A 16,769-nucleotide genomic window follows, 5' to 3' on the forward strand; every position below is an offset into this window, starting at 1 on the left:
CCTTCCTTCCCGACAGCAGGCACCCCCAACCGGACCCGTCGTGAGGGGGGGCCCAGAGGCTCGGCACTCCACAGCCAGGCGTCATCGGTGACTGAGGTGGCCTCCGACGAAATAGATCTTGACATTGATGAGCCTCAGGGGTTTACCTCGTAAGTTTAATTCTAATTGTAACCTTAACATCACCTTCCCTCAGACAATAGCCTGGCAGTCTCTAGAGGGGAAAGACAGTTGTTGTTTTTTCCATTCACTATACGTATATATTTCTTTATAATAGTTCAATATGTTGGTGGGAACTTTAATTGTATTAGTTGTGTACGTCATCAATAAACTTGTTCCTCCCATGTACTCAGAGGCTGCCTGGTACCCACACCTCCACATGATCAAGTTCTCCCATGTGTAGTTCCCCCTTCCCTCTAGTGTGATGTTATTGTGTCTATGATGTTACTAGTGACACAATCCAATATGACAATGTATTACGCTCTTTGAGAATCCTTCCTCTTGATTTTGTTTTGTTTAGTTATTGAAGAGAAACAATTGTAAATAAACCCAACTCTTTAAGGGAAGATAAAAAAAAGAAACATATCCCAGGTAACATGTTGAACTGAGCAGATTCACCATTCCATAAACACCAAAACGAGAATAATATCGTAGAATTCCCAGGTTATATGTAAAGTTCCTAAACCACTGAAATTTTATATAAGAGTAACATTTATATTTATTATCAGGTTCTATTTATCTCTCTCTGTTAGCCTAATAAAACCCCCATATAACGGACTTCTCTCTCCATGTAATCCATTTGATGACGTTTTACATCTAAATGGACCTTGGTATAATGGACTTTCATCTCTATATATATAGTTCGTTAGATGGAAGTTTCACATCAAATATACCCTTGATATAACGGACTTTCCTCTCCATATATTCCGTTAAATAGAGGTTTCACAACATATACCCTCGATATAACGGACTTTCCTCTCCATATATTCCGTTAAATAGAGGTTCCCTTCTATATCATCAGGAAATGACACTCACTTAAGCAATTGCAAAATAAATAGATCCATCTCCACCTTTAATGCATCTCACGTTTCATAAATAAAGGAGCTGTGTACTGTACTTAAACATATCACCAAAGTGTTATTTACTGAAGTAGATCTGAGAATAAAGAGGCACACAGGGAACCAAAATATAACTATGTTTTTCTTTATACATGATCAGGGAGTAAGATAGGGTGAACATAAAACAGTTTTGACCATAGATGATATTGAAACTTATAGATGTTGTAGGATTTGTTTATTTCGTGGTTAGTTGTGTTATGTCATTTGTTATACAGTATACCTTAATTGATATGATGTTCTCTTTAATTGTTATGTTATTAATGTTAGATATTTCATTATTATTGTATGTAAACACTACCCCCTACCACTATCATTATCATCATCCACTACATATTTCTATCATCATCATCATCATCATCATCATCATCATCATCATCATCATCATCAACTACACACTACACCCACCATCACTACCATCATCCACTACACACTACCCCCACCATCACCCCCTTGACAGTATCCAATCTTATCACCAAAGTAGCAGTGTACCATCACCACTTGAATGCAAACCCCATTATTTCCCCATTAGATTAGCCCCCTTTTCCGCTTTCCTCTCCTCATTTCTTCCCCTTTCCCCCTCCCCCTTCCCTAGATAATCCTTAAGGCCCAAATTAAAAAATGGTGATTTGAGCCTGGGATTTGAGCTCGGCTCAGGCCTGCGAATCTAAATTCCTCGATCCGAGATTTCCTGCACTGGATTACCCATATTCAGAACATCAACTTGAACCCCGGATCGGGTAATCTGTTGCATTATCTTCAATTACAAGCAAGGATTCGATCACAGAAATTCCAGCCAATCACATTTCAGTTACACCATTACGACAGCCAATCACCATCGAGAGTAATGTTTACGAGATTAGGGCGTCAACTATGACTCGACAAGTTTTTATGGAGGAGGAGAAACCTTTCCATGCACATCAAAAGTTACTTTTATTATACCTCGTACTGTACTATAATTACAATCAAATTATGTATGATCAAATTATAATGATTTATGGTACGTACTGTGTTACAACGAGGCTGTGTTGTTATATGATAGCAAAGAAATTCATAGAGTAAGAACAATTACATATAAATTGTAGATATAATCCGGGACAGGTGTCAATATTCATAACAAAAGCAAGATGAATCAATGCAAGGTGTAGTAACCTGGCTAGGCTCAGTTAGGTTCAGTTTCTTTACGTTCTTTTAACCCCACGTTTCTCCTGATTAGTAATGTTAAGAAAAGACTTTATTTTATTAATACATTCAAATCAAAATGCACTCAACATTGATTCAATCATATTGAATATACATCATAATAGTTTTCCTAAAGAAAAACACTCAAAATAAAGAAGCGTCAACGTTCTTTACATTTACCTGCTTGATCTTCATGGACCCTAAACACGAAAGTGTTTTAACACATTACCATAACTCATTCAATAACCAAAATCTTTCTTACCTGGAAACTATTCGTTGTGAAGAATCTCAAAGCAATCGTCAGCTGATGAATGGGAGGTAGAGGTGAACCATTTCACGGAAAATATCAGGGAAATCTCCCTTGCTGAACCTACAGTATATCGTTGTTTAAATTGTGTGTCATCATAAAAATTGATAGGATGCTGCCTATCTACAATCAGTCTTCTCTCTACAAAATTTCAAATTTGATGATCTTGCCCAAAACTGCACTCTGTCAAAATTCGTGTTGACATGCTTGAAGGATCGACTGCAAAACCTGCCTCCAGGCTGGATTAACCCGGTTTGAGTCTTTGTGATGACTCAAGCCAGCTTTCTGAATATCAACAATCTTCGCTCGATCCTTGGTTTAAACCTCCATGCGGTTTCAAATCACTGTTCTGAATTCGGGCCTTCGTGTTTTGGCAGAGACAGTTTCATCCTTTCATGTTGTGTATACAAATCCTGTTACTCCTCCCGTGACACGACCTTCCTTTCATGCACTACCTTCTTAACCATGAATGCAGCACCTCCCTTGCATGTCAATAATTCACACACTGCAGGACTCTCCTCCGCAGGCTGACTGAGGCTCATCGTAATGCCATCAGGGCCATCAGAAAGATTAAATACTTCGTAGCCCGGAGGAAATTCCAACAGGCCAGAAAACCTTATGATGTGAGAGACGTTATCGAACAGTACAGCCAAGGACACCTTAACATGATGGTCAGAATCAAGGTGAGTGGAATGAGACCTTGTAACTGGGGGTGGGGGGTGTGATTATAAGGGTAGTTAATGACAGATTTATGTTCTGATGTGTAAGAGACGATGTACAATAAAGTAATGATATTTAAAGGTTATAATGAAATCCATGTCTTCAGTAAGTACAAATATTTATCTTTAGGATATTAGATAAGGTATTATATAAGGGCCATTGTAAGACACTATGTTTTCATAAGGAAACATGAAGAGCCTCTTACTTAATACAGTATACTACTGAAAATTAAGGTTATTCGATATATGGAGAGTGATTGAGGAAAACAAAATTATTTTCCAAGGGGAAACAAGTACAGTACAGTACTGTTGTCATCAGCGTGTCTCAGTTATCTGTCTGAATGTAATACGTGTACATCTACTAAAGCTAATTATATATCAGTGTGTTGTTGGTGCACTGTAACAAGTTGTGTCACCTATTATTGGCATATCTATCATCAAACTGTGTGATTAACCAGGTAGTTTTTATATAGAGTATACTGTACTTCGACATCATGTCCTGTACATTACACCAAACGACTGAATGTCCTTTAAAAGTCTTCTGCTTTATATTGGTAAGGTCGTGTTATAATTTAGAAAACATTAGCACCTTAAACAATCAATCATTAAGTGATTTGGTGTTCTTGGTGTAAATTATTCTTTGGTAGGATGGATGTTTTGTACTGTACAGTTGTTACTCAGGATTAGTGAACTCATGACCATTTTTTTCTCCCAACAGGAACTTCAGCGTCGGCTTGACCAGACGTTGGGTAAACCTGGCAGTTATCTCAGTGGCATAGACAAGTCTGGAAATGTCAAGCCCATGACTATTGGTGCAAGACTTTATAGAGTTGAACAGCAGGTGAATTTGAGTGACTTCCTCATCATTATTTAAATTTAATCCTTAAATTTCTCATTACATTGCAAAATGGCTTTACTGTTATGCACTTGATTTTAGAGAGAGTGTTGGAAAGTTTTTTAACCTAATATACAGCACCGGTACTAAATCACTCGCTGGCAGAAGAGACTTATAGTACCTTGACACACGTCAATTTTTTGCAGTCCATTTTCTCTCTCAATCGAGTCAAGGTTGAAGGTTTAATCCCCCTTGATCCGGTGGTTATCTTGAGGACCAGTGAGGCTTCATGTCAGGGGTCAAATCCTCTAGTAAACTCATGCGATTAAAACAGACTTTGACCATAATAGGAAACTCATTCTCCTGACACTGAACTGAGTCCAGTTCCTCGTGGTCATAGCTAAACAGTAATAATGTCACTATCTTCACAGGCATCAACAAGGGAATATAATTGGCACCTGGACTGTCTCCGGCCCTAAGTGAAGCATATGTTTCGTTTCAGTTCATACCAGACCAGTTCAAGAGTGTATAAACTTAGACTGTAAGAGATTAAATGTGTTGTGTTTACAACCTCTTATTGGATATTTTCTTCCAATGATAGAGCTTATCTGGGATTATTAGTCATTAAGAACTGAAAGATAGCTTAAGTAATGTGGGTACTTTTACTTTTATCCTCTTCACCACTGATTGGCTCGTTAGCCGCTTGGGTGATCGGTCACGTCTCTGTTACTCACTGTTGCCAAGTATACTGGGCATGCACCGGCTCCTGAATATACCTGAACCTGCTCCAGTGTTGGTCAAGTCTGGTCTTGAAAGAGCTCACGACACTTTCTGGCAGATTGTCCCAAGAGTTCACAACTCTCATTCCGAAAAAGTTTGCCCTCACAGTTTTCTGGACCTGCGGCTTCTTCAACCTTGAGCTGTGACCCCTTGTGGGACGAGAGTCTGCCAGCTCCAGGTAAGGACACTTGACTGAGTAGTGCCCTTTGAGATGCTTATATAGTACACCTCAATTACGTCGTCCCCTTGCCCATCTGTACTGTAGTATAAGCTAGGCAAGTTTGGGCGCTCCAATCTCTCAGAGTAGTTGAGGTGCCGAAGTGCAGGCACCAGTCTGGTGGCCCTCCTTTGAACATTTTCAATCAACTGACAGTCCATAGTATATCTCGGGGACCAGAAGGGGTGGCAGTACTCCAGATGGGGAAGCACTTCACTCTTGAAGATCGTTATGAGGGACGGACCTTCTAGATATCTGAACGACCTTCTTATAAGAGCCAATAATTTATTTGCCTGATTTACCTTCTCCTCGCAATGGCCCAAGAACTTCAGCTCATTGTCAACATACACACCTAGGTCCTTCTCACATTCAGTCTCAAATAGTGCAGTTTCTTCATCCCATTGGGACATATGATAAGCCTCCTTACCGTTGGTGCGCCCCAGGTTCATCCTCTTACACTTCGTGACATTGAATCTCAGCAGCCATTTCTTCGACCATTCTTGCAGCTCACAGAGATCCTTCAGCAGCTCTTCACAGTCCGCTTGGTTCTTGATTTCCCGAAATAACTTGGCGTCATCCTCAAACATTTGTATGGAGGAGTGTAAAAGCGTCAGGCATGTCATTTATGAAGCAAACAAACAACAGCGGAACCATTACACTGCCCTGTGGTATCCTGCTTGTGACAGGTACAGATGATGATTTTGTGCCATTAACCACCACACCCTGCTTGCGGTCATGTAGAAAATCTTCTATCCACGTTAGGACTTTTCCCCGAATTCCGTACTCTTCCAGTTTGATTTTCAGCCTTTCATGGGGGTACACTGTCGAAAGCCTTGGCAAAATCTAGGTATTTATTGTCGATATTATCACCTCGTTCCAGAATATGGGTCCAAATATCCAATACCTTGAACAATTGTGTTAAGCAGGAGCGCCCCGGCATAAAATCGTGATGGCAATCCTTTAAAAGGTTGTTTCGTAGTAGATGTTCCATCGCGGCATCTCTGATAATGCTCTCAAGTACTTTTCATACTATGCTGGTCAGGCTTACCGGTCTATAGTTGTTCGTGGAGTGACGATCGCCTTTCTTGAAGATAGGACTCACATAAGCTATTTTCCAATCACTGGGACCTTTTGTTCATCCAGGCATTTACAGAACAGGATCTTCAGGGGCTCGAGCTTGCCGAGCCCCTGAACTCTCTTCGCACTCTGGGATGCACCATGTCAGGGCCGGGACTCTTATGGACCTTCAGCTTTGACAATTTATTTCTTTTATCCTTTTCTGTGAACGCAATGTGGGTTAGTGCTGTGTCGAACCGTCTGTCCTCAAACGCAGGAAGGTTAATCTCATCCTCTCTTGTGAACCTCGAGGAAAAGAAACTGTTCAATGCCTCGGCTTTATCCTGGTCAGAATCTGCTTAACTACCATCTTCAAGCCTCAGGTCTGATACTCCTACTCGTGTTTTTAATTTCGACTTTGCATAGCAGTAAAACGCCTTTGGGTTTGACTTGACCTCGCTTGCAACCAGCCTTTGGAACTCCATTTCAGCTCTTCTAAACTCTGCCTTTGCTTTGTTTCTGGCTCTTGCATACATCTCCTGTCTTGCGCATCGTTTGACCCAACCCACGTCTTTGAATTTCTGGGTTTTCTTCTTAATTTTGTCGACCGCCGCATGATTTATGTGTAGGGGTCCCCTCGTTTTCGTAGAGGCACTGGGTTTGGTCTTGGGTATATATTTATTGATCAAATGGGTCACTTTACTAGTTATGATATTCAGCAGTGTCTGCATTCTTGGGCCTTAGTGAGTCAGGCCCGTGGATACCCCTCATCTCTTCCATCATCCCGTCGTAATTTCCCTTGAAATATTTTCACCTTGAATGACAGCACTACTGGTGCCAACCGGGGCAAGGTGTTCCAGTTTGGCCACCATACCCTCCTCGTTTGTTATGAGGGTCTAGTGGCTTGGGTGTTTGCTCCCCTCTGTAATGCGTCGGGTCTTTAACATGTTGGAACAGAAAAAATTATCTCTTAGAGTTTCTACAAAAAGAGTATCATGGTTATTCAAGTCATCTGGGGTGAACTCTTTTCTCCAGTCGATGTCGCCATAGTTAAAGTCCCCCATAATAAGGAGGTGGCTAGGGTTGAGCATTGCTGCGTTGTCTATTAAGGCTCTTAAGTTAAATTGATTTAGTGGGCCACAGTTTGGGGATCTCACTGTTAAAAAAATCTTGTAAAATTTACATAAAATTCACTGGTTATATTGTTGCCAAACATTCTCTGTATAATTTACAGAGATTCTGTATATATTTTTACATAAAATATCTGTTGAATTAACAGATTGTTGGAAGTTATTGGAAGCTCCAACAACTTGTCCCTGAATACAAATTCGCAACTTTCGATTTACAGCAGGTACCTACTTTGCTGCTAGGTGAATAAGGACCAAGGGGACTAGGAAGAGTGTCCAAACAACTTCCGCCGGCCCGGGAATCGAACCCGTGACAGCTAGCTTGCGAGGCACGAGTGGTACCACTCCACCAGCGTCCCCCCTCCCCCCCCCCTGTGTGATGATGTGGCGCTCTGATTTAATGTAAACAAACACGGACATACGACGAACGTGAAGCACAAACAACCGTCAACCGCATATTCAGTAATTACATACAGAAATAACAGCATTAACATGACATTTTAAATGCTCTTTGCATCATGAAGTGTACAGTATATAGTATGATAAAATGTCAGTTTACAGTATATTGATAATTAAACAAATTGAAACAGAGAAAGAGAGTGTCTGAAATATTTTACAGAACAAAAAAGTAATTCAAATTACTACGTTTTCCTGGTCGGAAATACAGAAGAAACATGTAAAAAATACTGAATTTTCTAACAGTGTATAGATATACCCGACAATAAGTAAGTCCCTCCCTTTAATTTAATTTTACACCACTTGGACTCTTCAAAAACATCCTCTCCCTGTACCCTCGCCTGGCTGGCTCTGAGGTCTTACCTAGCATAGATTACCACACCCCTCTTGCAAGTTTCTTGAGAAAAGTTAGTAAATGAGTCATATCCAGCAATACTGAACTCACAATCCTCAGGGTCGATTCTCCTGTTCTTGTACAACAGCTCTACAACTTCTACAATATCGGGTTGGTGTACCTTCAGTAGTGTTTCAAACTCCTCTTTCTTATCAAGGAACGTGTCAGTATTAGTGTACATGACATTCAAGCCAGAATTTGTTCTTGTGGTAACGTCTCTGCTCTGAGTAGTAACTCCGGCCCCCTCCATTCTCAGAAGCTGCAGCATTTGCTAAGTACACTGTATTTTGCAGGGTGTGGTTAGAAATGTCATTGTTTACACGGCGCTTGCCTCCTCCTGTCTGGTAGGCGGAGCTGGTGCCTCCTCCCGGGTGGGGGGTAGAGCGGGTGGAGGGTGCGCTGCTGCCCCCTGGCTCTGTGTCGCCACACTTGCTTTCACTACCCTCCCCCTGAATATAACCCATGTACTGTAGTACACCCGTCCCCATTCCTCCTCGACTCCTCCTCCTTCTGCTTCAAGCCTTGCAGGAGCTTCTTGTGCTGTTCCCTCTGCATTACCGTGCGATCTGGGTGAATGAATACACCCCGAGATGCCTCACTCCTTGCTGAGGTTTTTACCTGCTGAATAACCTCCCATTTCTTCTCCTTACTCACTAGTGTGATCCTGAGGAGGCGAGGCTTGTCCCCCTGCTTTTGTCCCAGCCTCCTCACATCCTGATGGGGGATGACATATTCAGAACCTCTGTACAAATATTCTTAAACTGCATCTTATCATGTGTTATCCTACTCTCAGTTCCCTCCACCTGGCTCTCAGGGACTCCAAAAACTATTACATTGTTCCTGCGCTAGAAACGTTCCCGTTGTTCCTCCTCTCTCCTAACACTAGGTCCGCTAGTTGCTGTAGGTTTCAAACTCCGATTCGAAGACTCACTGGTTCTTGTGACACTGAATCCAGTGGGACCAACTTTTTAAACTCCGATTTGACTGGGTGAGAAAATCTTCTTGATGAAAAAAATATTATTGTTCATCATGGGGCATTTGTCATTTTGATTCAGATTCGATTTTTTTTTTAAAATTACAGACATACAGTACCTTAAAACTTTTATTCAACAGGTGTGTATTGAATGAGGAATTCAATTTTAATTTTAGGACTGTATCCCTTTTGTATTCTTACCTGGTGTATCTACCTGTGTGCCTGCTACTTTATGTTTCAATAATATTTATCATCTTAGTATGTGTCCCATTACTACTTATACTCTCAGTTGGTACTCATATATGTTTAATGTCATGTATTAATCATTTTTAAAAGAATTATAATGTCAGTCAGTGTTTTTGTCACTATCTAAACCTTCTCCCTACAGCTGGTGCTCCTAGACAAAAAGTTGGATCAGATGTTGTTTGTTTGCAACGCCTTGGCCCAGAAGACTCAGCTGCCAGAAATACGAAATTCAGACGACCACGTATAGTACTGCCAGTCCATCGTCTCCTCCTGTATTAAAGACCTAGTCTGTCTAGATTACCTTATTCAGTTGGTTTATTTCTCGCCTGGAAGACAAGTTTCACTGTGTAGATGACTCGGACTTCATCCTCTAGAGAGTGTGTGTTACATGGACGTCAGACGCCGGGGTTCTGTCTTAAGTTAGATGCTGTAAGATTGATTGTTCCCACTTCATCATTTGACGAAGAAATTGCTGTAGTGTATTTTTTGAATGCTTTGTTGTGATTCTGTATTAATATTTTATTATTTCTAAAGTGGCTCCTATGCTTCAAGGAATCAATATTATGATTGTTGGTTAAGTTAGAACATATTGAATAAAATCTATTCAGGACATCAGTGATTATGTAAGTAATTGTTATAGTCTTTCACTTGGAATGTGAGTTGTTGAGTAACTGTTTATAAGAATTAGTGACCAGTGAGAGTTCAGTATCTGAGTTTTAAGTACAGAGGTCAATTTTAATTATCATAGGATTACCTAAACTTATCATTGCAGTTTCATGAAAATTTAAAGCAGGGTTTGGTAGCTTGAGCTTATGCATCATAGTCGAACAAGAAATATATTTATCACTTACAGAAAGATTTATGGTACTTCAGTGAGGCCCAAGTATACTGTTGAACATGACCATCAATGTTCCCGTGGCCAAATGGACCAAATGATATGACTTTTTGTCTTCATTTAACCCATTGAACTGTCACCTCTAAACAGACACAAAGTAATACAAAATATAAATGACTTTGTAGATAAGTCAATTACCGGGTAGTTAATAAATAAATAAGAACATAGATAATAGCCTCATGACTTACTATATACCCAAAAGGACATCTCAATTATGTGACACAGAAATTTTGTGGGGTAGGCTATACGTGTTGTTGACATCCTGCGAATGTTAAGTTACATTTACAAGTACACTGTATTCTCTCAACCCTATACAATGAAAGTGAGTAAGAAGAGTTAATACGAAAGATTTAAGACAGTTCTTCAATGCATATCATTCCTCAATAAGAAAAAGTATAGCATAAAACTAAAATGTAGCGTTAATATATTTTTTTTATGAGCGAGTGCTGCATGTACTAGCCATCATTAAATACTAAACTGGTGCATTAATTAACAACTCAAAAATACCTGAGATAACTCCAAATCAAAGCTGAGTGAAAAAGTCCACTTAGAAATGTATCCACCAGAATCATTCGTTATATCGGCTGTCATGCATACATCAGACAAGTCAGGTGTAAGCCAGCCAGTCATGCATATGTCAGACATGTCATGCATACATTAGCCAATTGTGCAAAACCTGGATATTGATTGATTTTTCAGATTCAAGTCAACATTGTTTGATAGTTATTTCAAAGAGGAAGATTTTTATATTAAATGCAAACAGATATAATTCGAGGAGCCTCAGGGGACAACTTTTGAGGTGATGAAACTGATAATAAATGTCCTGTCCGTGTATATTCTTCCCTTCAGTACTTGTATATTCTTCCTTTCAGTATATTCTTCCCTTCAGTATATTCTTCCCTTCAGTATATTCTTCCTTTCAGTATATTCTTCCCTTCAGTATATTCTTCCCTTCAGTATATTCTTCCCTTCAATATATTCTTCCTTTCAGTATATTCTCCCCTTCAGTATATTCTTCCCTTCAGTATATTCTTCCTTTCAGTATATTCTTCCCTTCCGTATTCCCTTCAGTATATTCTTCCTTTCAGTATATTCTTCCCCTCAGTATATTCTTCCCCTCAGTATATTCTTCTCGGTATATTCTTCTCTTCAGTGTATTTTTCCTTTCAGTATAATCTTCTCCTTTAGTGCATTCTTCTCCTCAGTATATTCTTTCCATTAGTATATTCTTTCCCCCAGTATATTCTTCCCCTCAATATATTCTTCCCCTCAATATATTCTCCTCCTCAGTATATTCTTCTCTTCAATATATTCTTCCTATCAGTGTATTCTTCCTTTCAGTATATTCTTCCTTTCAGTATATTCTCCCCCTTTAGTGCATTCTTCTCCTTAGTATATTCTTCCCATCAGTATATTTTTCTCCTCAGCACTGTATATTCTTCCCTTCAGTATAGTCTTCCCCTCAACATATTCTTCCTATCAGTATATTCTTCTCCTCAGTATATTCTTCCTATCAGTATATTCTTCTCCTCAGTATATTCTTCCCCTCAATATATTCTTCCCCTCAATGTATTCTTCCTATCGGTATATTCTTCCCAGTATATTCTTCCCCTCAGTATATCCCCATCAGTATATTCTTCTCAGCATATTCTTCCCTTCAGTACTTGGTAACAGATATATACAGTATATGGTTAGTCAATAGCAAAAACCATAAGTAAATACTATCACAAGTGCCATGAATCTTTTTTATTCTATTTATTTATTTTTTATTTGGGAATGTTGTTGATGGTCACTTCACCCCAGGACCTGTAAGTCAGCTGGAAGACTTGATGGTTTAAGCTCTTGTTTATATGAAGTCAACACTGTACACAACTCTTGATATAGGTATCTAGCTTCTCTGGATTCCTTTATACTAAAAATGGTATTGAATCAGAATACAATAATCTTTTGTTGTCATTTAAATATCTTACCATTTGACTATCAAGTACAATTAGTATGACATTAGTTTTTTATGTATACGTGTATTTATAAATTTTAGAATATATATTTCAATTAAGTAAAGAGCAGTATTATATTATCAGAGATCTGGAATATAAGAAGACTGTATTAAATTATTGAAGTGAATGTAATAAGTTAAATAGTCCATATATTCAAGGATTTGGGTATAATTACGAGATGTGATAAATGTTCGAAATGCATAGTCATATTTTTTTTTATTCAAAGTTCATTCCTTTCACATTTGTACAAGATTAATTTTTTATAAGAGACAAATTATTCAGTACTGAGAGAATTTTGAAATTATATAAATTACAGTATACTTTGTCACAGTTTCCTTCAGTATAATTTGGTAATACTGAAATAGTTCTTGATATATTTATAATACTGAAAACGAATATCTAATTAACCTGTCTGGTCCATGTTATATTTTAGTCTCATTTCATAATTAAGCAAAATATTAGATTGTGTTCATATATCATGTAACAAATTCCTTGGCTGTCGGGGACATTATTTATCTTCCTCTACAATACCTGTGAAAAACAATGTTTACAAACACAGAGAAGAATTTTAAGAATTTTAGATATTTATTGTAATTTAGGAAGCTATTATTGTGAAGACTATTGAGAAGTCTGTAGTGAAATAGACTTAGAGGTGTAATGGCTGTCTCACACTGACCGGACACAACACGACGCGACAAAAACAATGGTCATGTCTGGTGCTGTCTGGCTGTACTTTTCTGGGGTTCAGTCAAAATCTATATTCCAAAAGGTGAAGATGGCTGAGTGTAATGAAGAGAGGTTGATCTCACTCGTGCAAGAGAGGAGGGCAATTTGTGACTTCACTGTGAAGGATCAAAGCAATAGAGGGAGTGTGGATAAGGTTTGGGAGGAAATTTCAAATGATCTGAGTATCACTAGTAAGTATAATACATGTACGTATATGTTTTATTAACAGTATACAGTAGCAAGGTGGTATATATAAGTACATTTACCATGGGGCTAACTGAGATACAATAGAATAAATATATATCTTCTTGCATTGCTTTTTTGAAATGAATATAATGACAGCCATGATTTGTGATGTCTGGTCACACCAGCGTGAATTCAACCACCAGACACGAAGTTTTTTCCATGTCATGGCCAGACAGTCGTATCATGTTGTGACAGCTCAATGTGAAACCAGCTTTAATGATAAAAGATACGACAAGATAATTACATAGATGGAATGGTCGTGATCTATTGTATTTTAAATGCGGTTATGATGCTTAAGTTTACATGTTACTGCCTCGACATTTTCATTTTGATCATTTATTTATTTTTTTAATCACAAAATTTTCAGACTTGTCCAGCCATCCATACAGCTGTTGTGCTGATAATCCCATCCACTTTACCACTTGTGACGACAATATGGTTTATTCTTGTATCTCGCTGTGGGCATCTTTCTTTATATGAGTGCACCTTTTGCCTGTTATTATTGGTAGAAGATTAGTTGAAATAAACAAATCTTAACGATGTTTTCCTTAACACAGCTGACGATGAATAGTTGTCCTTACCCAATTTGCAAAGACATAAGTTCAGGACTGTACATATTTTTAGCCGGGAGGGACACGTATTTATCTGACAATGAAAAGTTCACATTATAATGACTGTGGACAAGAGTTTGGTATCACCTGATGAATACCGTTATGTTTCTATTTTTCTATGTTTTAATAGAAGACTAGATGAATTAATACAAATATATGAAAGGATACATTTATGCAGTTTACCTACACTGCTGTATATTTATCTTTTACTCAAGAAACTGAAGCATATCAGTTGTCTCTGAGGAAAAATGTTTTCACTTAATGTATAAAATTGAAGAGCCTATGACATAAAGCAAATTATTAGCAAACTTTCAGATTATAGTAACACATCACTGATTAGTATTTACTGTACCTTAAAAGAAATGTTTGTGTGTGTGCGTGCGTGCGTGCGTATTACCAATGAAACTGGTGTCAGCATTTTTTTCTTGTGTGGATGATTAAAAAAGTCATCACCATCCTCATTCTAGTGTGATTGAGAAGACTCCCTGGCCCTCTTATAAGACCTCGACGACCTCTGACCCTCATAACTTAACTACTACTTATACTCTTAGACCCCCCCCCCCCACGCACATTTTTCCTCCAATCGTTATCATTCATCGATTCTTATTACTGTGAGAAATCTATTCTATTATGATTTTTCCTTCCATAATGAGACTTTAAGTTTACTCTCTGTACAGTTACTTGACACAAACAAACCAGCATCACCCATTAACATCACGGCCTTCCATAACAATCACTCGATGTCTGTGTGTGGCCAATTGTCCATCCTCCTCCTCCTCTCCCAACTCTAATGTCGTTCCATCTCCTTTTTGGTCTTACTCTTTCTCCCTCATATCATCCACCTCTGAATTATAATAACCAGTACAGTACTTTTTTTTTTTACTAATACTTCACTTTTCATTCAACTATTATGTTAGTAATACTTTTACTTTTATCCTCTTTACCACTGATCGGCTTGTTAGCCGCTTGGGCGATCGGTCACATCTCTGTTACGCACTGCTGGCAAGTACCGGTCATGCACCGGCTCCCGAATGTGCCTGAACCTGCTCCAGTATTGGTCAAGTCTTGTCTTGATAGAGCTCACACTCAGTGCCATCACAACACTTTCTGGCAGATTGTTCCAAGACTTCACAACTCTCACTCCGAAAAAGTTTGCCCTCGCAGTTTTCTGGACCTGTGGCTTCTTCAACCTTGAACTGTGACCCCTTGTGGGGTGAGCGTCCACCAGCTCCAGTTAAGGACACTTGACTGAGTAGTGCCCCTTGAGATGCTTATACAGTACACCTCAATTAGGTCGCCCCTTGCCCGTCTGTAGTATAAGCTCCAATCTCTCAGGGTAGTTGAGGTGCCGAAGTGCAGGCACCAGTCTGGTGGCCCTTCTTTGAACATTTTCAATCAACTGATAGTCCATAGTATATCTCGGGGATCCGACGGGGTGACAGTACTCCAGATGGGGAAGCACTTCACTCTAGATATCTGAACGACCTTCTTATAAGACCTAGTAATTTATTTGCCTGATTTACTTTCTTCTCGCAATGACCCGAGAACTTCAGCTCATTGTCAACATACACACCTAAGTCCTTCTCACATTCAGTCTCAAATAGTGCAGTTTCTTCATTCCGTTGGGACATATGATATGCCTCCTTAATGTTGGTACGCCCCAGGTGCATCCTCTTACACTTCGTTACTTAAGTAGTTTGTTTATCTTAATGCCCAACATGCCTCTCACATCTACATTTCCTCCTCATTACAGTATTTCTTATTCTCTACATCCTGTGGGTAATCAGAGCTGCCAGAAATATCACATTTCTTTATCTGTCTATCCAATTCTCCCCCAAAAAAAAAATAAAGCTCATCGTTTTATTGTAACTTCAGTATGCTGTATTTAATATATTTGGTGTTTATTTGGTGGTATGGTATTTTGTTAAAGTAATAGTTGGTAATATTTTATAAACATTGGCAATGCAGATTTACTTTACATATAGCTCTCAGACAAATCATTTGTTATTCCTAATTTGCTCCATATTTCACACCCTTGTAATACTATTATCTTACTCTAGTTTTCAGGACATTCCCATCTTTGCCTATTACTTTATTTCCTTTCACTATTTTATTGACCAATTCATCAGTTTTCGTTCAATTTGTTGCCACATTCATTTCCAGTTGTCTGAATCTCTCTCTCTCTCTCTCGTACGTTAATATGTTCCATAGATCAGTGCGATAGATTATTGTTTGAATGGAAATACAGTACAGTATATAGTAAGTTAAACCGATAACTCAGTTGATCACCATCTCTTATCGCACTAACAGGCAACTTCCGTACAGCAAATACTTCTCACAGTTATAGCAGATTTATGAGGTATAGTTAAGAGAGCACAGCTAAGTTGCTTTATAATGGAAAACTAAATAGGTATCTTGAGTTGATCATAGACACCCACCTCATAATTTACTAGAATATTTTTGCTGTTTCTACACTTGCCATTACCACGTATTTATCTTTATAAGGAAATGAATAATAATACTGAATTTAGCACAAAATTTTAACCAAGGACAACAGTATGGTGTAATAAATAATTTACTATTAAATTAAACCCAACATGTTAATGAGAAAAGAGTTAATGAGTACAGTACTTCACTTGTATGTACATATTCAAGAAGATGTACAATTTTTATGTTGTACAATTCTGAGCAATCACACATTTTATATGAAACAAGAGACCATGTCTTCGTATCTTGATTATGTCAGAATGTATGTCACAGTTAATCTGTTTCTGGAATGCTGGATTTGTAGGACCAATTTTTGAGTGTAAATAGTTTATGAATCTCTTCCTGATAGGTCACATGGTCTACAGTACATCAGATACTCACCTTACTACAGTAGCTAATATAA

At 38.5% G+C, this 16,769-nt stretch overlaps 1 protein-coding gene across 8 annotated transcripts in view; it reads left to right on the plus strand.

Moving 5' to 3' along the window:
• The window catches only part of LOC121863221 (potassium voltage-gated channel subfamily KQT member 1-like), a 70,178-nt gene extending 58,899 nt beyond the window's left edge, over positions 1-11,279 (plus strand). For 2 of the 8 annotated variants that reach the window (XM_042361705.1, XM_042361707.1), the window contains 4 exons: positions 17-149; positions 3,113-3,284; positions 4,039-4,161; positions 9,547-11,279. In XM_042361705.1, the coding sequence (XP_042217639.1) occupies positions 17-149; positions 3,113-3,284; positions 4,039-4,161; positions 9,547-9,651 (533 nt within the window). In that variant the 3' untranslated portion in view covers positions 9,652-11,279. The remainder of the gene's footprint in view (positions 1-16; positions 150-3,112; positions 3,285-4,038; positions 4,162-9,546) is intronic. The other 6 variants (XM_042361706.1, XM_042361712.1, XM_042361709.1 and 3 more) reach the window with 5 other exon arrangements.
• The last annotated feature ends 5,490 nt before the right edge of the window (positions 11,280-16,769 follow it).

This window comes from Homarus americanus, unplaced genomic scaffold (genome assembly GCF_018991925.1).
Source record: "Homarus americanus isolate GMGI-L3 unplaced genomic scaffold, GMGI_Hamer_2.0 scaffold46197, whole genome shotgun sequence".
In the NCBI taxonomy this organism is placed as follows: Eukaryota; Metazoa; Arthropoda; class Malacostraca; order Decapoda; family Nephropidae; genus Homarus; species Homarus americanus.